The 22,351-nt window shown below is 42.9% G+C and overlaps 1 protein-coding gene across 1 annotated transcript; it reads left to right on the top strand.

The window, feature by feature from the left end:
- The first annotated feature begins 4,532 nt into the window (after nucleotides 1-4,532).
- Nucleotides 4,533-13,216, top strand: COA1 (cytochrome c oxidase assembly factor 1). Its single transcript, XM_007446987.1, has 4 exons — nucleotides 4,533-4,620; nucleotides 6,691-6,839; nucleotides 12,199-12,275; nucleotides 13,117-13,216. Exons 1-4 carry the CDS (start codon nucleotides 4,536-4,538, stop codon nucleotides 13,214-13,216), a joined length of 411 nt encoding a protein of 136 aa, XP_007447049.1. The 5' UTR covers nucleotides 4,533-4,535.
- The last annotated feature ends 9,135 nt before the right edge of the window (nucleotides 13,217-22,351 follow it).

The following is a 22,351-nucleotide window of genomic DNA, read 5'->3' as shown; positions in this document are numbered from 1 at the left end:
CCGGCTGAACACTCTATTCAAAAGCTAGCTGACGGAGCAGGTAAACTGAAGCTGATTAAACAGGAGTAGAGACTTGAGTCCCCTTTCGCCTCCCACCCCAGTCCCTTCACCCCACTTTGGCAAATGGAGTCTCGCAGGTCGATCACGACTGCCTTACCTCTCCACGGAGTCAAGGTAGCCCAGCAGAGCTTCCTACTGAGTCCTCACTGCTTGGGACACTTGTAAAATTCTGTTTATGTTTTTTTCGTGGACTGTGACTGTGGTTTTCATTATGAAATGTTACTAAAAAAAATAGTCATTTGAAAGTTATGAACTTAAAGAGAAAAATCTGGGGATGCTGTTTGTAACACCAGCCACTTGAGAGATTCCCGTTCTGAACATGTGTGGGAGAGATCTTTCTCAGGCTTGGTGTGTTATTAGCAGGTGTGGTACTCCTCCATGGATGCTCTGGACCTTGTAGATGCTGAGGCTGCCTTTTCTGCTGAGCAGATAGGAAGCTCAGTGTCAAATCCGTGGCCACCTTGAGGAAATGTCTAGTGCGTGACAGTGTGTAATTTGGGACACTAACTTTACCCCAGTTGTGTTTCTCTTCTTAAAATTATTTTCCATTTGTCTTCATTTCCTCATCCATTTATTTACTTCTGATGTGCATGTCCTTGTTAGCCCCATCATCCTTTTTGGATGAAGTTGGTGTACAAATTAGCAAATATATAGGAAAGGTCCTAAATATTTTAAGAAACCACCCTCGTGATCGAGCCTTACTGTGCTGGTCTGAGTTGTCGCAGAAGTCACCTGGCTGCTCGCGCTGCACCCCTCTCCTCCCACTTGCGGCTCCTCACCTGCAGAGCAGACCCAGCAGCGCAGCGTAGAGGGCCTTTCTGAGCAGTAACCGCCTCTATTTCTAGACCCATTTCCTGTGGCTCCCCTTCTGCTCCCCGTACTTCTGCAGCTCTCGTTTCTGCTCCTCTGTTCTCCCTCTGCTCGTCATTTCTGCAAATCTGAAGCCCTCTTCCTACCCCGTCACCTCCTTCTGCTGAGTCGGTTTCCTCTGTGAAACCTTCGCTGATCCCCTCCAGGCAGGGCCGACCACTTCCTGGGTGCTGCTTCCTCTCTTGGTGCACACATGGGGGCACACTAACTGGGCTGCTCGCCCGTGGGCACCTTTGTGTAAATTAGAACAAGGCACTTTATACAACTTCCAACTGCTGGAAACCCGTCTTAATGAGCGTGTGAGTCTAGGCTGTTTACCCTGTGAGTGGTTCCGTGTGTGTGTGTGTGTGTGTGTGTGTGTGTGTAGGGGTGGGTGTGCCTGACTGTGCAGTTGTGCTCCGTGGCCTTGTCTGTGTTGGAATTTGTGTGAATTGTCTGTATCCCCAGCACCGTCTGTCTGACCCAGGGCAGGTCCTCAACAACCATTTGCTAATAAGCTAAAGGAAGAGCAAAGGTGTGAATACCTGCCACGCTTTTGTCTGGAAAAATAGCAGGGAAGGCACACCTGACAAGGCCCTTTGCACTGAACGTTATAAATATATTGTAATGCCAAGACATTTTTTTTTTTCTTCACATCTCAGTGTCTCTGAAATCACAGATATCTTAGTCAGTGTGTAATGGTGGGTGAGGGCACAGCCCTGGAGCTCGACTGTCTGGGTCTGAATCCCAGGTCTGCCACTTACACACTTATTTGTGTGACTCTGGGTGTGTTGCTTAACCTTTCTGTGTCTCAGTTTACTGGTCTGTAAAATGGGGATGATAACAATAGTTCGTACTTCATGGGGTTGTGAGAATTCAGTGAACTCTTATATGTGCAGCGCTTAGAATACCACCAGGCACATAATAGCAAGAGATATGAGTGTTAGCTATTATCAGTATCATAAAAGGCTACATATGCACTTAATATGCTGTTGTTTCTTTTTAATCCTGAGATGTTGTTTTAGTCCACTGGAGTACAGCTTACAAGGGTAGCATCTCCTGTCGGTGTCTGTGGACTGGTCCCATTATATGTGCTGCGGTCCCATACCATCTCCCGCCCACACCAGTTTTCTGGTTGCTGCAGTAAAACATGCACGGTACACAGACAGGAAACCAGCAGGCTTTGTTTTTTCTTCTTAATATGGCAGAAGAGTAAGAGGGAACAACCAGGGCCCTATATAGATAAGGCTCCTTTCAGAACTTAAACTTAACTTCTTTCATGCTCTAAAGCTTAGACTGGTAAGAAATCTTGGCTGTGTAAAACTAGAAACCAGAAAGAATTGGGTTTGAAAAAGTGATTTTATTTATTTTTTGGCTTGTGCCGTGCGGCTTGTGGGATCTTATTTCCCCAACCAGGGACTGAACCCAGGCCCCTCAGCAGTGACAGCGCAGACTTCTAACCACGGGGCCGCCAGGCAAGTCCCTGAAAAAGTGATTTTAATGTAAAGTTTTTGTCTGATTGCAGGGCAACTTTCCTTTGATGATTTTCAAGGAAGCTGGGCTACGAAGTGGCAAAAGGTAATGGCTATTCTGGGGCCAAGTTCCCCATCAGAAGCCTCTGGGGTGTGCTCAGGTTAGACAGTAGATGAACGTCGCTCCCCAGATAGTTGTGGGTTCACCTGGTCTTCAGTGCTGACTTGTGGCTGCAAGGCCACGTGAGGGGATGGGGTGGCTCGTTGCTGAATTGTGTAGGACGACTTTTCCCTCGTCTCTCATGCTTGCTTTGGCAGCTGCAGCCGTGCGGAACTCCTGCTCACTGCCCCACCCTGTTGAGCTCTCTTCAGATTAAGCAAGATCTGACTAATGCATTCTTTGGAGATGCTCTGCACATTTTTCTTATGAGACTGAATGGCTTTTCCCAGATCACATCACTGCAATTGACTTGACCCTCAACTTTGAGAAATACTCTTACCTACTCTGCAGCACAGCCGAAACTTCCACAGCAGCTGGAGAACATTGATTTGGGGGTTCGGCACCTTTTTCTTAGTTGAACAAAACAGTATATAAGTAAATAATACAGGGATGATCTGAAACTTCACCCTCTTTAATTTGATTTATCTAAACCCTGGATTTGATGATATTTCTGTGTAGAACTGGTCAACTTTAGCCCTGTCGGAGGGTGTGTTTAGTGATCAGTTCCCAGAAAGAGTATCCACATGAGGAACTTTTCTCCAGCAGGCCTTCTTTCCTTCAGGATTCACTTACCTTCAGGTTTCAGAGATGATAGGTAGGCAGTTGTTCTTACTCTCCATATTCTAGAAAGTGGAGAAGCAGATAGTGAGAATGTGTTTACCTTGACTCTGATCAGCCAGTGGAGGCATTAGCATTATCCCTAGTTCTGCACTGCGCACCCCTTTAGGTCACATCAAAGGCTTTGTTTTCTAAAGAAACACATACAATCTAAGGTTAAATATGCAAACGGGGACATACGTACTTATGGTTATCTTTCCATTATGTAAACCTGGAGTTTCCATCTCTGCCCCAGATCTTTTTTTTATATTTTTTTGAGAAATGTCAGCAAAGCGAGCAGAGGAATTACCTTACCTAGAGGATGCCCTGATGCAGCCTGCGTGGGTGGAGCCAGCTGGAAGCCCACAGAGAACCTGACTCACAAGCATATTCTTTTAGGTCTTTTTTTTTTTAATTGGCTGTCAACATTTAGAATTCAGGCAATTTTACATAAAAGACCTCTTGAAAAATCAGAAGATCCATCCAGGCTTGGCCCGCATGGTGAAGTTAGCTGGAGCTGGGTTGAAGCTGCCTGTCGGCCGAGCCGTGTGTTCCTCACTTCTCAGGGTCTTCTCGTTTATGTGATTTGTCTGGCCGTGCGTGCATTTGAACTGTGACTCACCTAAGCCGGTGTCCTCCTCTGCTTTATGGCCAGGTATCAAACACTTTCCAGAAAGGCCTAGGTGTGAGCGGTGGTTAAAAGGCCACCAGGAAGGAGAATAATTGGTGCCATTGGGACCCACGTGCTGCTTCTAGTCCCACTTGGCTTTCAGGGGACAGGAGTTTAGGCCGGCTGGGCTGGGTGCCCTGAATTTGCTGAGCTGTCTCCTTCCTCTCCATCTCTTCATTAAGCCTGAAAGTCAGGACCACTGTGTCCTCATCCAGGGGGTGGGACGTTTTTCAAAATATGAAAGAAAGCAGCCAGAGACCGCTTTGGCCCATTCGGAGGCTCACAGGCCCAGCTATTGCAACAAAAGGATAAGCTTCCTGTTTACCAGACGGTGTGAGACAAAGTGGTTGTAGTTCCTGGCCGGGCGGGACTTGGCACACAGGCTGCGTTCTGTCCCTCAGGAGAGCAGGGCTGAATGCCGGCTCTGTGCTCAGCCCTCACCCCCATGGCCTGGGCCCTGGATGCAGGCCACCCTTGGGAGGGCACTTTGGCTTGGGCTCCAGAACCGGCCCTGGCGTTCTGAAAGGGAAGGCGGTCTCGCCTCCTTGCTGGCTTCCTCCTTAGCTTTCCTTTCCCTGTGGGGTCCAATCCAGGCAGCAGCGCTTGGCATGAACCTGAATCTAACCATAAATTCACATCTTTTGTTTTTCAGTCTCTAGGAAGCAGGATGTCAGTGCCTCTGGGGAAACAGGTCTTTTTTACTGGCGTGGTGGCTAGCGGGGGCTGCGCCCTTTTGTACTACCTGATACAGAGTAAGTATCCGATGAAGCGCCCGAGGCAGGGCCGCCTCCTAGTTGTCTTGCCCCCGTTCCTCCGTCAAAGGAAATACTTCAGATGCAGGTTAGAGAAAGAAGGAAAGGACTATTTTTAGAAGCCAGTAAGCCATTCCATTGGCTATAGCTTCCTTCTTATCCTGTAATCCCAGTTTTCCCAGGAGCCACAAGAACAAATCAAAGGAATAGGATCCATTTGCATAAGAAGCCTCAGAAAAGCAAGATGGGCTTTCACTCCAGTGCACATGCAGTAGATCCATCAAGATTTCTGAGATTAGAGAAAGAACAGAGGGAAGGGGGAACACCAGATGGTTCACAGGTGTGGAAAACTGGCTCTTTCTCAAGTGTCCTCGGCCTGTTTGCCTTGCCATTCTCTGCTGTTGATTTAGTGGAGGACGGGACCTTGCGCAGCGGACTCTGGCAAGAGCAGAAAATAAAAGCAGTGTCCAGGCTGGCAAAATCCTGGCAGATGCAGCTTCCAGCCCTCTGGACCCAAATTTGAATTTGTAAAGACAGGCATTGATTATTGTGAGCAGCCTTATTGTGAGCAGCCGAGACATTTAAGGGCATTTCCACGCTACTGGTTGCGAAGCAGCAGCAGCAGTTTTCTCTAGACTGACTTTCTTTGAAGATCTTTTATGCCCGCCCAGCTTGGCTTCTCACCCTGACTCCTCAGCACTGTTACTTCCTGCCAGGATGTGAGGATCACCCGCAGCCCCGGCCCCTCCGCCCGCTCTTTCCCACCTTCCTTCAGGGCGGGCCCAGAGGCCTGCGAGTCTGGTGGTGGCCAGAGAGGAGCATTCCCAGGGATAATTCAGACCGGAACAACTCAGCAGCCCCTCCCCTCTGCCAGAGGGACGGAGGCAGGACCTGACAGGAATGAGTACACTTTGGGCTCAGGGGCCTGGCAGCCTTTCCCCTTTAGGAGGCTGGGGTCGGCTGACAGCGATAGTCCAGTGGGCTCTGCAGCCAACTCCGGCTCTAGACTAGCTGTGTGGCCTTATGGGGGGGTCTGGCTTCTTCCTGGGCCTCAGTTATCGATGTGACGAGGGGTAATATCAGTGCCTGTGTGCAAGGATGTTGTAAACATTAATCTCACACCTTGTGGGATACTGAGAAATAGCTCAGTGAAGATGAACTGTCTGGACCCAGGCTCTGCTTCTCCTCAGGGCTGGCACCTCGTTCATGCCTGCAGCATCCCCTCTCCTGGGAAGCGGCACTGGAGGGGCATTCTCCTTGGCCTTTGCAGGCTCAAGCCGCCTTTCCAGTCCATTACTGTGGTTGGGCCTACAGAGGGAAGTCTGTCTTGTTGCCGAACACAAAACCTTACTTGGGAAGCTTACCGTCCTTCACTCTCTCCTTGGGGCGGCTTGTCCCACCTTGCACTTTCAGGGAGGTGCTTCCTGGAGTTCCTAGTAGCCTTTGGGCCAAGGATACCTGAGGCTGAGAGCAGTTTGTAAGCTTTACCTACATGAAATGTTGGCATACATCTATAAACTTGACAAGTTAGCGTTTTCATGTCCTGTTGCGTGGCCTGAGGGTTTTGTTGTTGTTGTGGTCTATTTTTTGCTGGTTTATCAGGACCTTCCTCTTAGTGGAAGGAGCAATGTTCAGAAGTCAAGTCGTAGATTCTGGCCCCAGCTCTGCCTCGGATTAGCTGTATCACTTTGAGCAAGTCATGGAACCAGAGGACTTAGAACTGAAAGAAAAGTTAGAGGAGATCTGATCAGACCCCTTAGATGGAGAGAGGCAACGAATGAGGTGAGGAAATCAGAGGTGAAGAAACTGAGGCACAGAAAGGTCCAGTACCTTGCTCAGGGTCATCTGCCACATCGCTGCAGTTGCTGACTTCCTATGTTTTGGTTTTGGAGTCTTTAAAATGGAGTGTTCAGAGTAGATGGTCCCTAATGGTAATTCCACCCATAAATTTCATGTTTCTGTTTCCATGTTGTACATGAATTACATCATCTCACTTTCTAGGGAGATATGTATACCTGACCAAGTTCAATTAAAAAAAAAAAAAAAGTAACCATTTTCTTGCCCACTTAGAAACTTTTTCCAGGGCTTCCTATTACCAGTTGGCGTTGGAGCATCTACACAGCCACCCTGAGGCACTGGAAGCTCTGGGCACTCCTCTCAACGTTCACTATCTCCGACTCACCGACAAGTACAACTTCGTGGACATTGCTGATGCAAAGGTAACGTGCTCCCCCTGCCAACTGCAGGCTGGGTGTCTACTGAGCTGAGGAGGGGCTGCCGTCCTCCGGAAGCAGTCTTGGAGGAAGCTGGAGAAAGATGTGGGATGGGGAAATCCACTACGTACAACTGCCGCTAGGTGGTACCTAGCACCGTTTAAAAAAGCCTTATGGGGCTTCCCTGGTGGCGCAGTGGTTGAGAGTCCGCCTGCCGATGCAGGGGACACGGGTTCGTGCCCCGGTCTGGGAGGATCCCACATGCCGCGGAGCGGCTGGGCCCGTGAGCCGTGGCTGCTGAGCCTGCGCGTCCGGAGCCTGTGCTCCGCAACGGGAGAGGGCACAACAGTGAGAGGCCCGCGTTAACGCAAAAAAAAAAAAAAAAAAGCCTTATGGATTAATTTATTTTCATGTAGTTGTTTTCCTTTCTGGGGAATTGATGTGGCACAGAAAGCCCTGTTTGTGCTCAGGTCGCCATCTTGAATGGGAGGTTGTAGAGAAATGATCAGTGGTGGTTTGCCAGTATTTCAGCTTTGAACTTGAAATACACCTAAACTCTAGTTGTAAAGGTTATTTACATTGCTTCCATGGAATGCCAGTCCATTTTTTCAGCTGTATCTTATCTTTTTTTATAGTTCAACTGATAAAACTCAACTGAATATAAGAAGTGTTTTTTTCTTCTGTTTAATATGTTTTGAGTTGGAGGAATGATTCTCAGTTGTGTGGGGAATACAGAGATGCAGAAGGCTTTCAGGGAGTTTATAGTTTAAAATTACAGCATAAGACAGGGTGAAGCAAATGCCATAGTAGAGGCCTAGGAGGGAGAGGTTAGTGGCCTGGGAGGTTGTTGTGATGACAGGGAAGGTCACGCTGAGCAGTTTGTACACGAAGGCCCATCGCTGTGCTCCCTGCCAGTGTGTCCTCAGCAGAGGTGCAGCTGCCCAGGGAGGGTGTGGGCAGGGAGAATGGGCTGAGGCAACCAGAGGGCTGTGACATTGTCTTGTGAAGTGTGTGCACTTAATTGTGACAAGCAGAAGCCCTGAAATATTTGGAGGACAAGAGTGAGCTGATCTGACCTAGTTTATTTATTTTTGTTGTTGTTATTATTATTATTTTTTGCGGTACGCGGGCCTCTCACTGTTGTGGCCTCTCCCGTTGCGGAGCACAGGCTCCAGACGCGCAGGCTCAGCGGCCATGGCTCACGGGACCAGCCGCTCCGCGTCATGTGGGATCTTCCTGGACTGGGGCACGAACCCATGTCCCCTGCATCGGCAGGTGGACTCTCAACCACTGTGCCACCAGGGAAGCCCAGTTTTTATTATTTTTAATGGAAATAGTTTTATTAGAGATATTTTCCCCCTAACTACAAAGCAATTCGTGCTCAAGTATTCTGATAAGGATAATTGATGATTGTTTAAAAAAATTTAATTGACGTATAGTGATTCAGTTGTTTGTTCTTGCAGATTATATTACATTATAGGTTATTACAAGATATTGAATATAGTTCCTTGTGCTATACAGTAAATCCTTGTTGCTTATCTATTTTATATATAGTAGTATGTATCTGTTAATCCCATACTCCTAATTTACCCCTTTCCCTTTGGTAACCATAAATTTGTTTTCTATATCTGTAAGTAAATTCATTTTTATTATTTTTTAGATTCCACATATAAGTGATAACGTATAGTGTTTGTCTTTCTCTGTATGACTTATTTCACTAAGCATAATATTCTCTAGGTCCATCCATGTTGCTGCAAATGGAAATATTTCATTCTTTTCCATAGCTGAGTAATAGTCCATTGTGTGTGTGTGTGTGTGTGTGTGTGTGTACATACATACCACATCTTCTTAAGCCAGTTGTCTGCTGATGGGCCCTTGGGTTGTTTCCATGTCTTGGCTATTATAAGTAGTGCTGCTGTGAACATTGGGCTGCATGTATCTGAATTACAGTTTTTGTTTTTTCCATATGTATACCCAGGAGTGGTATTGCTGGATCATATGGTAGCTCTATTTTTAGTTTTTTAAGGAACCTCCACACTGTTCTCCATAGTGGCTGCACCAATTTACATTCCCACCAACAGTGTAGGAGGGTTCGTTTTTCTCCATACCCTTTCTAGCATTTATTGTTTCTAGATTTTTTGATGATAGCATTCTGACTGGTGTGATACCTCATTGTGGTTTTGATTTGTATTTCTCTAATTAGCAATATTGAGCATCTTTTCATATGCTTGTTGGCCATCTGTAGGTCTTCTTTGGAAAAATGTCTATATAGGTCTTCTGCCCATTTTTTGATTGGGTGGTTCGTTTTTTTGCTATTGAGTTGTATGAGCTGTTTGTATATTTTGGGTATGAACCCCTCGTCGGTTGCATTGTTTGTTTGCAAATATTTTCTCCCATTCCATAGGTTATCCTTTTGTTTTGTTGATGGTTTCCTTTGCTGTGTACAGGCTTTTAAGTTTGATTATGTCCCATTTGTTTATTTTTGCTTTTATTTCTTTTGCCTTGGGAGACTGATCTAAGAAAATATTGCTACAATTTATGTCAAAGACTGTTTTGCCTGTGTTCTCTTCTAGGTGCTTTATGGTATCATGTCTTATATTTAGGTCTTCAAATCTTGTGATTTTATTTTTGTATATAGTATGAGGGAATGTTCTAATATCATTTATTTACATGTAGTTGTCCAGCTTTCCCAGCACCACTTGTTGAAGAGACCGTCTTTTCTCTGTAGTATATTCTTGCCTCCTTTGTTATAGACTGACCATAGGTGTGTGAGTTTATTTCTGGGCTCTCTGTTCTGTTCTGTTGATTTATCTTTTTCTTTTGGTGCCAATACCATGGTGTTTTGAGGCTTTGTAGTATGGCCTGAAGTCTGGAAGTGTTATACCTCCAGCTTTGTTCATTTTTCTGAGGGTTGCTTTGGCAATCCTGGGTCTTTCGTGGTTCCATATAAATTTTAGGATTATTCTAGTTTTGTGAAAAATGTCATGGGTAATTTGATAGGGACTGCACGAAATCTGTAGATTGCTTTTGGTAGTATGGTCATTTTCACAATATTTTTCCAATCCAAGAGTGCGGGATATTTTTCCATTTCTTTGAATCCTCTTCCGTTTCCTTTATGAGTGTTTTATAGTTGTCAGCATATAGGTGTTTCACCCCCTTGCTTAAGTTTATTCCTAGAGTATTTTATGTTTTTTGAAGCGATTTTAAATGGGACTGTTTTACTTTCTCATTCTGATATTTCATTATTAGTGTAAAGAAATGCAACAGATGTCTACAAATTAACCTTGTATCCTGCTACCTTGCTGAATTCATTTATTCTAATAGTTTTTGTGTGGTGGTTTTAGGGTTCTCTATATAGAGTATCAGGTCATCTGCAAATAGTGACAGTTTTACCTCTTTCCTTCCGATCTACGTACTTTTTCGTGTGTGTGTTTGTGTGTGATTGCTGTGGCAAAGACTTGCAGTACACTGTGTCGAATAGAAGTGGTGAGTGAGCAGCCTTGTCTTGTTCCTGAATTTAGCAGGAAGGCTTTCAGCTTTTTACTGTTATTATGTTGGCTGTGGGTTTGTCATAAATGGTATTTATTATGTTGAGATGTGTTCCCTCTGTACCTACTTTGGTGAAAGGTTTTATCATGAATGGTTGTTGAATTTTTATCAACTGCTTTTTCTGCATCTATTGTGGTGATAATGTGGTGTATCACATTTGATTGATTTGTATATGTTCAACCATCCTTGTGACCCTGGAATGAATCCAACTTGATCGTGGTGTGTGATCCTTTTTATGTATCGTTGGATTTGGTTTGCTAATATTTTGTTGAGGTTTTTTTTGCATCTGTATTCATCAGAGATATTGGCTTGTAATTGTCCTTTTTTTGGTAGTGTCTTTATTTGGTTTTGGGTGCTGGTGACCTCACAGAATGAATGTTGAGGTGTTCCCTCCGCTTCACTTCTTTTTTAGAATACTTTGTATGTTTGGTAGAATTCCCCAGTGAAGCCGTCTGGTCCTGGACTTTGTTTGCAGGGGATTTTTGCAGTGATCAGTCTGTTCAAATTATGTTTCTTCTTGTTCCGTCTTAGAAGGCTGTATGTTTCTAGAAACTCGTCCATTTCTTCTGTGTTGTCCAATTTGTTGGCATATAACTGTTCATAGTATTCTCTTATGATTCTGTATCTCTGTGATAACTGTTGTTATTCCTCCTCTTTCATTTCTTATTTTAGCTGGGTCCTCTCTATTTCTTGGTGAGCCTGGCTAGAGGTTTGTTGATTTTGTTTATCTTTTCAAAAAACCAGCTCTTGGTTATACTGATCTTTTCTGTTGATCTATTTATTTCTTCTCTGATCTTTATTATTTCCTTCCTTCTGACTTTGTTCTTTTTCTGACTCCTTTAGATGGTAGGTTAGGTTGAGATTTTTATTTCTTGAGGAGGGTGTGTTTTGCTATCAGCTCTCCTCTTAGAACTGCTTTATGGTCCAAGTCAGAGTATGGACCAGTTTGCTAGAAATAGTTCCCCCTTTTATTAAACAGTGGACTTTTTCTATTTTATTATGAAAGTTTCAAACATACAGAAAATATCAAAGGATTTATGCTGTGGAACCCATATTTTGCTCAGTGTGCTTTTATCCCATACCTGTTTGTCTAGCTCTACCTTATTTGTTCTTGAAACCTATCTTATTATTTTCAAATATCCGTACATTTCACCTTTAAAATACATAAGCCATATATTATCATTAACTAGAGCTTAATATATTTTTTTGAGGTAAAATTTACATTCTGTGAAAGGTGCACATCTAACTAACTGTCCTGATGAATTTTAACAAATGCATCCACCTGTGCAACTCAAGCCCCTACCTACATGTAGACTGTTCTCTCACCTGAGAGCTGCCTCATGCTCTTCCCCGTTGGTCCTCTCACATCCCCACAGCTCCAGCAGAGGCACTTTGTGACATTTTTTTCCCAGCCTAGTTTGGTCTAAGAAAGACATGGAATCATGCATTATATACTCTTGGGTAAGGCTCTTTCATTCTACATGTTTTTGACCTTTATCCATGTTGTTGCATATATTGGTAGCTCTTTTTTAACCGTGGATTTAAAAAATAATCATTGCAAGTACTCAGAACATTGAGTTTGGCACATAAGGTCTCCTTGCCAGATAGGAGCACTGCCATTGACCTCACCAGGCCATCCAGAGAGGGGCAGGGCATTTGAAGGGAGCCAGATGGAAAAAAAATAAGGTGAATTCTTCAGCTAGCCTCAAGTTTGAAAACAACCAGGTTCTGTGGATAATCACTGGGTTTCATAGGTTATCTCTTGAGAGGACAGCACTATATATATACACTTACCTCTCTCATTTTATACCCCCAGTTGAAGATTCCTGTCTCTGGACCCAAGTCAGAGGGCTATCTCTATGTCACCTCATCCAGAGATGCCCCCTTTAAGAGGTATGATGGGAAAGTGGGTGGGAATCAGGCAGCAGGAGGAGAACCTTCTGATGGAAACGATTTCCATTTTCAATTTTAGTTATATGATTGTGGCAGTAAGAATTAGTTTTTCAAAGCTTGAGAAGTTTCACAGCTTGGACAGCATGCTGCTTCTTAGGCTCTTAAGCTCAGTCCAGACATTTTATCCAGTGCACGCTACTGAATTTGAAGAACTTTACAGTGGTAGTGGTCTAGGTCTGCCATAACTTGACGCTATGTCGCAGCTTCCAACACTGCTGCCTCTGTCATTACAAATGAATAAAGGCATGGGGTCCTGTTCCAGAATTATTCGTCACATTCTTTAAATAAGCTCTCTACCCCATTAATTGGCTTCTCTTGTCTGGTTGCCAGTATCTATACTCACTCACTTTCCCCACGGGAAGCCTCTCTCAGAGATGTTTGCTGTTTAGCCAGGATGCGTTTTAATTCTCAAGGACAAAAGGAGCAGGCAGTCCCTGCCTGGCTCCCCTGGACTCACTGCCCCCCTGAGCCTGGGATTAGTGGAGGAGCTGGCCGGCTTCCAGCCTGGAGCTGGAGGTCGGGGGGATTAGGAAACGGGGAGGAGCGAGCTGCTCCTCTTCCCTGGTGCCAGCCATTCATTGGTAAAACTTGCCTTGATGGTGATGCTGGTTAAATAATGTTAGCCTGGAACAGAAGGTTAAAACGTTAACATACTGCTAACATAAAATAGTGTTTAAAAAACTTAGGACATTCCTAACAACTGCTTTTTTCCTTTTAAACCATGTCTGTCTTTTGCCTCAGTGTTTCATTGATTAGAGACTATACTTTTGGTTTCTCTCAGGTGGAACCTTCAGGAGGTCTTCTTAGAGCTCAAGGATGGCCAGCAGATTCCCCTGTTCAAGCCCAGTGGGGAGAACAGCAATGAGCTGAAAAAGGAGTGAAGGTGATCAGCCCCTCCTAGCCCGGCCTCCCTCCTCACCATGTGCGCCCCTGTGGCTGCAGGCCAGCCCCCAGGTTGGGCTGGCTGCACGTTTGGGCATACAGTGATCTCAGGATCATTCTAATTTGACCACAGTGACCCCTGCTGAAGTTATTAATTTCATCAGAAAGTTACTATAATTTATAAGAATTAATTTGAAAGCTCTCTATTTAGAAGCAAAGCACAGAATAAAAGGAATCAGTATTAATAATGTTGATTTCTCATCTCCTTTTCTCTTCTCCCCCCTACCCCAGTTTTCAGCCCTATCAATGAGAAGGTTTTCTAGTACCAAAAAGGGTTTTAATTAATTGTTACCGCAGAATGCCGAGGGAGAACAGCACTTACGTTTGGTCACTCTATGTTAAGTAGCTTGTGGACGTATCTAAAGCACTTGGAAATTTTTTTTTTTTGCTTGTTTTTGTTTCTTGTTTTAGTCACCAACTGTCTGCCTGACTGAAGATATACAAAATAACTGCTTTAATCCAAACATTTTGAAAGCTTATTTATATGTACAAAGGCACATGTGAAACAGGAAAGTTAGTTTAAAGCTAACAGGCCCTTACCCATCTTCTTTCCACAAAACTTCACCACATAGTGGAGAATCTTACCTGTAGGTTTTATTAGTCTTGCAAGGGGACAAAGACCTTCCTTCCCGCTGAGCGCCAGAGCCTGCAAAACCCAGAAACCTGCCAGCTTCGCTTTGAAAAGGCCAATCTAACTTTTTATGTACAATTTGTATGAAGACACTTTCCTCACCCAACTGACAGGAAATAGTAGGTAGTGAAAAGATCCTTGATTTCTGTTTCAAAGTCAGCCATCTTGGGTATTTTTTCCAGTTAAGCACATTTCCATGGACTTCTTAATGCCTTTATGGTTGATTGTGAACAGGCCGGGACCCGGTCCTTGCAATAGACATTGTCCTTTCTTTCCTTGAAGCAATGCCGTATACCTGCAGCCCACTACTTCCTGTGTGTCCAGTGATCACTGTGATTCAGCCACGGACTCCCAGTAATGACCTGGAAGACATCTTGGAGGATGCACATCATCATCAGAGGCAAAGGAGACTTTTCACTGTTTGAGCAAGTGTTCCCAGCACACCCCATGAGTCAGCCCAGCAGTGACTGGAGAAAGGGCTTCACTAGAATTGTAAGAATTACAGATTCATGAAGACTGCAGAAGAGCGATCACAGCCAACAAATGGCAGTAGGACTCCCACGCGCCTTTACTAAGATGCTGTATGGTCTCTGCTCACAAGCGGCTTACGTAATACTGGACTAGAAGAGTTCCAAGCAGCGGTGCTAAAACGAGGTAGAAGAGAGACCGATTAGGAGGAATCCAGGAGGCCAATCAGGTCACTCCTCCCTCTTGGTGGACTGGTGACCTCATGGGCTTATTTCAGACGTGATGCAGACTGCCTTGCAATTAGAAAAAACATGAAAACTGGCCTCAGCAGGGGAGGTGTGAGCTATGCTCCAGAAAGAAGATCTGCCATTTGGCCAGTGTATAGGTTAGCTGAAGATACAGTAAAAGCAAGCCCTGGACGAATGCCAGCATTAGCATTTTGCATTGAGCTTGTAGCCATCAGGTTCTGGAGTAAGTATATGATTCTACTGTTAATGACGGTTTAAGGGACTGTGCTGAATTATACTGACAAGACCTGTACGACTTTCAAATAAATCACAGATTTTACTGTCATTTTTCGAGATTTGGCTTCCCCCTGCTTTTCTTCCTTCCAACCGTTCCCCATTCACCAATCCAGGGATTTAGTAATATCTGATGAGACAGGTTCTACTGCTGCCAGTTTTGGTGAAGTTGCATTCAGCAAAGATGAAGCTAAACTGAATGACACCCACATGAAGCAGCCAGCACTGCACCGATGGCGGCCTCTGCCCTCTGGCACAGCGCGAAGGCCAGGGCGATGCTCCGTCGACAGCAGTTCCACAGGGCTTTCTGAAGGCTGCTTGACTCTGCTGTTTTCAGTTTGTCTGTATGAAAACTATGAATAAATACTTACCAATTGCTGGTCTTACAGGCGAGGCAGCGTTTATACTGCTTGTTGGGAGGCTTGGGCAAAAGATGCTGTATCCACAGGAGGCCCCATGAAGGGGTTGGGGGGCGTTCAAGGAGGAGGTGAGAGGGTGATGATGGGAAAAGCCTCCAGCCTCCACCCACGGGAAGAGCCTCTCCTCCTCAGTAACCTGTCCACCATCCAGGCTTGTCTTTCCGCCGACTTCAGCAGTTGCTCAGTTCAAAGTGCTGTCGGGAATGTGTACAGAAAAACTGACATTTTACGATCCAGGGTTCAAAAGTGGGAGTTGAAAATATTAAAAACATGCCTCTGTATCATAGATCACATTTCATTTAATAATGAAAGGCATATACCATTAGAAGAAGTAATGGAGAGCAGACAATACTTATAATAGCAAAAAGCAAACCAAAACAAAAACTACTTAGGACAGAGTGAGCCAGAAATCTGCAAAACTTATATGAGAGGTCTAAAACACACTAGTGAAAGGTACAAATGTAGAAGTGGACAAAGGGAAGGACACACCACGTTCTTGGATGGCAAGATTCTTCATCATAAAGATGTCAGTTCTCCCTGAGTGAAATTTAATGTGATTTTTAAAAGTTAGACAAGCTAATTAATTATAAATTCCTTTGGAAGAAGAAATAAGCAAAGATAGCTAGGAAATCACTGCAAAGGAAGAGTAAGGAAGGGGGGCTAGTCTTACAGACATTAAAACATATTTGTAAATAAAATAATGAAGTGCTGGCACATGAAGAGACAATGCAATGAAAATATAGACGTGCATATGGAAATCTGGTTATGGTAAAGCAGCATCTAAATCAGGGAGGGAGAGGAAGACATTTGAAAAGTGATGTTGGAACAACCTGATAGCCATATGCAAAAAGATGAAATGGGATCAACTGCTCACCATACATTCCAATTGGATCAAAAGATCTAAATGTAAAAATGAAACCATCAAATAAACACTAGCAGAAAAACATGGGTGAATTCTTTTATAACCCAGAAGTGGAGAAACTCACCTAACCCTGATTCGTTATAGAATAAGGAAAATTGACTGTATGAAAACAAATTTCTGCATGTCTAAAAATACCAAAAGCAAAGCAAAAAGCAAATGATAAATGGGAAAATATTTACAATTTAAATCACAAAAGTTAATATCCTTAGTTTCTAAAGAGTGAAAGTTGAGAAAACAGTAACCCAATAGAAAAATGGGCAAAAGATATTATGTATTCACAGAAAAGAAATGCAAGCGACTCAAACACACTAAAAAAAAAAAAAAAAAGAATATAAATTCAAACTACAGGAAGATACCATTTTTCTTCTGGCAAATTGGCAATAATCCCTAAATTTGAGAACCTATTTTCTCAAAAGGCTGTGGGGAAATAAGCATTTTTAAATTGCTGGTGTAAAGACAAAATGAAACACCACCTGTGGGAGGGAATTTGACAATATCTAGAAATATGTCACGTACACTTACCATTCTATGCAGCAATCCCACATCTAAGATTTTATCCCAAAGTATGCTGGCAAAAAATACAAAATGCCATTTATGTAAGGTTATTTAATGTAACACTATTTGTAACAGCAAAAAACTGTAAACAACCCAGATACAACTCAAGTATCCATCGATAGAGAATGGGTTAAATAAACTGACTTCCATACATTTGAGGAGTCTGTACTTGTGAAAAGGAATTTTATATATGCATGTGTATATGTATGCATATGTTAGCTTCTACTTTCAAAAAGAAACAATGGAAGAATAACTAAAATCAATACAAGTAGTTACCTTTGGGGAAGTAAACAGATGGCATGGGGATGTAAGTAGGAAACAGGGATGGAAGCTGTACTTTTCTGAATGTACCTTGTTTTACACTTTTGACTTTGTAATCATGCTGTTTTGTTTTTACATAATTTAAAAATAAAATCACAAAGAAAAAAATCTTTAAAATACTTCTTAAAATATTGAAACAAATGAACCACACAGAGAAGAAATATTTCAAGTGACTTTCAAACAGTTCGGACTCAACATCCTTGGTGGATGGCAAAAAGGAACCTCAAGAAATTTTAAACTACATTCAGTGGTCTAGTGTTAGCGCCCATGCGCACACACACACACACTCACTCACTCACTGGAGACTTCCTCCTTCCCATACTTGTCACTCCTTCTCCAACAGAGAGAAACCTGGCTCTCATAATCCGAGGTGTATTTACTAATTTGCTTAAATCTAAAATACACAGGAGGGAGTTCTCCTACTGTCAACTTTAAAAAGCAAAAACCCCAGGGCTTCCCTGGTGGTGCACTCCTATGCCTGAGCTTAAACTAAAATCCCTCTCTTTAGCTCACAGGAAACATCCTGACCAGGCTCACCTATGTATGGCTGCAGGAAAGAAGAAATTAACATCCACCCCCTCCAGAGTCTGGCTGGAACTAGGAAATATTTGCAACATCTTATTGCCTTTATTTTACTTTATCTCCAAAAAAAAAAAAAAAAAAAAAAAAAAAAGCAAAAACCCCCAGGAGGAACAAGATGGAGTAGACACACATTTCCCTATTCTTCCCACTAAGCACAGCTAAAACCCTAGACATTTATCAAATAAACACACTGAAAAATGAAAAGGCAGCAGATTGGCTGAGGACCTTGGGACCCAAGTGATAACAGCAGTGAGTTCCCTGGGCTTTCTTTTGTCTCATCTGTCCCAGACTAGGTGCTGGTGAAACCAGCAGCCTAGAAACACCAATGGCTGCGACAACAAAAGCCAAGAAAAGCCTGCTTTCTCAAGCTAAAGAACTTTCACACAGTAATCGCCCTATTCTAGCCATACACCATGGAAAAAAACATGGCCCCAACCCTACCCTACCCTGTCAACAAAGGCCAGGTGGAGAGCCGAGACTTGCTCCCCTTACTCAGCTAGAACGAGGCCTTCCCCGCCCGCCCCTTTGGCCCCCATCCTCTGCAGGGTGTGGTGGCGGAGAAGGCCCAGGGGAGCTACACCCGCCTTTCCTGCCTGCTGATACTCCCACCCACCGTGGCATCAGTGGAGCCCCTATTCTTCAGTGGGAAGCCGTAAGGAGGTACCCCCTCCCCCTGCCTGGGTGTCAGAAGAGGCCAAGTGGTGAGCCTGGACCTTCACCCCCAACTGGCAGCAGTGAGGAGGCAGTGTACATATCCCCGCTTCACCCACCGGTATGGCGGTGTCAGAAAAGGCCTGCTTTTAAAACAGAAGATTTAGACAAGATCCAGAGTCCCGCGACATAACACCAGATGCCCGATACACGGTAGAAAACCATGCTTTTATACCAAGAACCAGGAAAATCTCAACTTGAAAAGAAGGAAAGAAATCAGGAACTTGAAGATAAAATAGAAATTACCCAATCTGAGCAGAGAAAACAGACCGACAATAATACCTGTGGTTCTATAACAAAAAAAATCTAGCATTCGTGTCATTGGAGTCCCAGGAGAAGAGAAAGGTGGGGCTGAAAAAAGCATTTGAAAGAATTAACGTCTGAAAAGTTTCCAAATTTGGCAAAAGACATAAACCTATATATTTAATAAGCCGAGTGGGACCCAAACAGCGTAAACCTGAAGAAATCTATGACAAGACAAACTTCTGAAAACTAAAGGCAAAGAAAAAAGCCTGAAAGCAGCAAGGCAGAAATACCACCTTACCTATAGGGGAAAGATAATTCAGATGATAGCTGTCTCATAAACCATGGAGGCCAGAAAAATGGCACAAAAGTTTTCAAGTTCTAAAAGAACTGTCAACTCTGAATTCTGCATCTGATAAAATGATTCTTCAGGAACGAAGGAAAAATACAGACTTTCCAGATGATGGAAAACAAGAAGAATTTGCTTGAACAGACCTCCCTTAAAAGAATGACAAAAGGAAGTTCTTGAAACAGAAAATGTTTAGGAAAAAAAGTCTTGGAACATCAGGAAGGAAGAACAATGGAAAGAGCAGAAACATGGGTAAATATGATCGACTTTACTTCTCCTCTTGAGTTATCTCAGGAATTGTTTGGTGGTGGAAACAAAACGTGTAACATTGTCTGCTGTACTATTTACCTGAACTGGTAAAATGTTGACATAAACCCATCTTTGTTGCTATGAAATAGTTCTGTATCTAAATTGTGGTTACAGGAAACGACATGTGATAGAATGGCATAGAACTATACGCACGCACTGCTCGGATATCAATCTCCTGGTTTTAGTACTGTACTACAACTACATAAGATGTGTCTGTACTACTATCTTTCCAACTCCTTTTAAGTCTAAAAACTTTGTATTTTGAAATAATTGTTAAGGTGTAGGACAAGGACACTGAATATGCTGCTTTGAAAGGGGCAAAGATGAGGTGATAATCCTTCCCTCCTGAATAATCTCTAGCTCTCTGAGGATTAAATATCTCTCTTCCTAAATATCTTTTTTTTTTTCTTCTAGGTACATTTCTCTCACAAGTTATTAGAAAACTGGTCACTTTACAATAATGGAGATAACCAAGAGATACTAATTTTCATGAAAACCGATCAGTGTATTGAAAGAGAACATTTTTATGTAAAAATGTTGTTATACTATTGCTGATGACATATTTAGTAAAAAGAGTTTAGTTTTAGTAGATAAAACTCACTTGTTTTAATAAAAACTGTAAGAATGAATGCAAAGTCCTAAGATTATTCTGCCACGTAAAATGAACTGCTCCCCAAAGGACTGTGTCAGTATTGGTTTGAAATAGGAAATATCTCCTATTTAGAATATGTTTAGATTACAATAGCCTGGCGGGGGGTTGGCAAACTTATTCTGTAAAGGGCCAGAGAGTAACTATTTTAGGCTGATTAGGCCATAAGATCTCTGTTGCAACTACTCAACCCTGTGGGTTTTCCCATGAAAGCAGCTGTAGACAAATGTAAATGAACAGGCTGTGTTCCAAGAAAGCTTCATTTTCCAAACATGCCACAGGGGCCTAATGTGCTGACCTCTGTACCAGCCTAATCTCAGGTTACCTGTCCTCCAGTCATTAACAAAAATTCATCCACAATCAGGCTACACAAAAATAATTTTAAAAAATGATTGTTTATGGACATTAATATGTAGCCAAAGGTAGACTCCACTGAGGTTAAAGCCTTGGAAAGCTCAACGATTCTATCCTCTGTTTTGCCGGCAGCTGTTAAGATCCTGGGCAAACCACATATTCCCTCTGAGATTCTGTTACCTCCTCTCTACTTTGAGAGAATTAGAGGAGGGTATGTTATTCCTTCCCAATTTTGTTACCATGAATTTCAATTCAGCAGACTTACTTCCACTTTTACCAACAAAACTTTAGGCCGAGACTTTAAATGAAGAGTTTCAAAAGAAAAGTACACTCATTTTTATTTGAAAAATTTATAACATAGGTCTGATGAAGCACAATGAGCTAAAACTGACCACTGGAGGATTAGGAGTATCAAAAACCAAAACTGAAAAACAAAGAGTATCCAAAACAATAGCATCAAATAACAAAATACACAGGGATAAAGTTCACAAAGAATGTACAAGGACTCTACACTGAAAAATATAACACAATGCTGAGAAAAATTGAAATAAACGGGAATACACACTATGTGCATAGACTGGAAGAATTGTTAAAAAGTCAAATTGATCGATCGATTCAATGAATCTCAAACAAAATCCCATGAGGCTTTTTTAGGGGGTGATTTTGGTAGAAGTTGACAAACCAATGCTAAAATTTCTTCAGAAATGCCAAGGACCTAGAACAACAATCTCAAAAATGAAGGAATCGGAAGTCCTACTGTACTTGACATCAGGACTCACAATGTTCTAACAAAAAGATAAGCAAATAAATTAATGTAACAGAAGAGTGTGCATAAGTAGATCCACAGACATATGGTCAGATGATTTTAGACAAGGACAGCAAAACAATTCAATGGGGAAAGGAAAATCAGTCTGACAAATGGTGCTGGAACAACTACATATTCATACGGAAAACAAGGACACTTGACCCCTACCTAACACCAAAGGGGACAAAAGTGTAAAGTGGATCGCGGGCCTGAACATAAAAGTTAAAACTATAAAGCTTAAAAAAAATCTTCATGACTTTGGGGTAGGTAAGGGCTTCTTAAAGAGGGTACAGAAAGTATTAACCATAAAACAAAAATTGATGAATTGGACTTCATCAAAATTACAGCTACCTTCTCATCAAAAGACACTGTTGAGAAAACAGACAACCCACAGTTGGAAAAAAATATTTCTAACATGTAAATCCTATAAAGGACTTGTATCCAGAATATATAAAAGATTATCACAACTCACTATCCAATTAATAAAAAGGGAGAAAAAGGATGACACAAAAATGGTTCAACACATGAAATAGTGTTTGTTCCTCATTAGTCATCAGGGAATAGCAAATTAAACCACCTTGTGATACCACCACATACCCATGAGAGTGGCTAAAATAAAAAAGATGGCCAACACTAAATGTGAAGCAATGAGAACTCTCATATATTGCTGGCAGGAATGGTAAACAGTACAATCACTTTAGAAATGGTTGGGCATTTTCTTAAAAAGTTACATATCCATCTATCCCACGGCCTAGAAATTCTACTCCTATTTAATCTAAGAGAAATGAAAACGTGTCCACAGAAAATCCCTGGACAAGAATGTCTGAACTTCCCTGGTGGCACAGTGGTTAAGAATCCGCCTGCCAATGCAGGGGACACGGGTTCAAACCCTGGCCTGGGAAGATCCCACACGCCGCGGAGCAGCTAAGCCCCTGCACCACAACTACTGAGCCTGCGCTCTGGAGCCTGCGAGCCATAACTACTGAGCCTGCGCATCACAACTACTGAAGCCCGCGTGTTCTAGGGCCCACGTGCCGCAACTACTGAGCCTGTGCTCCGCAACGAGAAGCCACTGCAATGAGAAGCCCGTGCACCGCAACTAGAAGCCCGTGCACCGCAACTAGAGAAAAGCCCGCACGCAGCAGCAGCAATGAACACCCAATGCAGCCAAAAAAAAAAAAAAAAAAAACAAAAACAAAAAAAAAAAAAAAAAATATCTATAACAGCTTTTTTTT

The sequence above is a fragment of the Lipotes vexillifer genome, unplaced genomic scaffold (genome assembly GCF_000442215.2).
Source record: "Lipotes vexillifer unplaced genomic scaffold, Lipotes_vexillifer_v1.1 scaffold1359, whole genome shotgun sequence".
In the NCBI taxonomy this organism is placed as follows: domain Eukaryota; kingdom Metazoa; phylum Chordata; class Mammalia; order Artiodactyla; family Lipotidae; genus Lipotes; species Lipotes vexillifer.
Note: the sequence above shows the minus strand (reverse complement) of the source record. Positions and strands in the feature narration are given on the sequence as shown.

Coding starts and splice junctions, on each gene's coding strand:
- COA1 (XM_007446987.1), top strand. CDS start 4,536: ATGTCAGTGCCTCTGGGGAAACAGGTCTTTTTTACTGGCGTGGTGGCT. Junction 4,621..6,690: donor TTTGTACTACCTGATACAGA/GTAAGTATCCGA, acceptor TTGCCCACTTAG/AAACTTTTTCCAGGGCTTCC. Junction 12,276..13,116: donor AGAGATGCCCCCTTTAAGAG/GTATGATGGGAA, acceptor GGTTTCTCTCAG/GTGGAACCTTCAGGAGGTCT.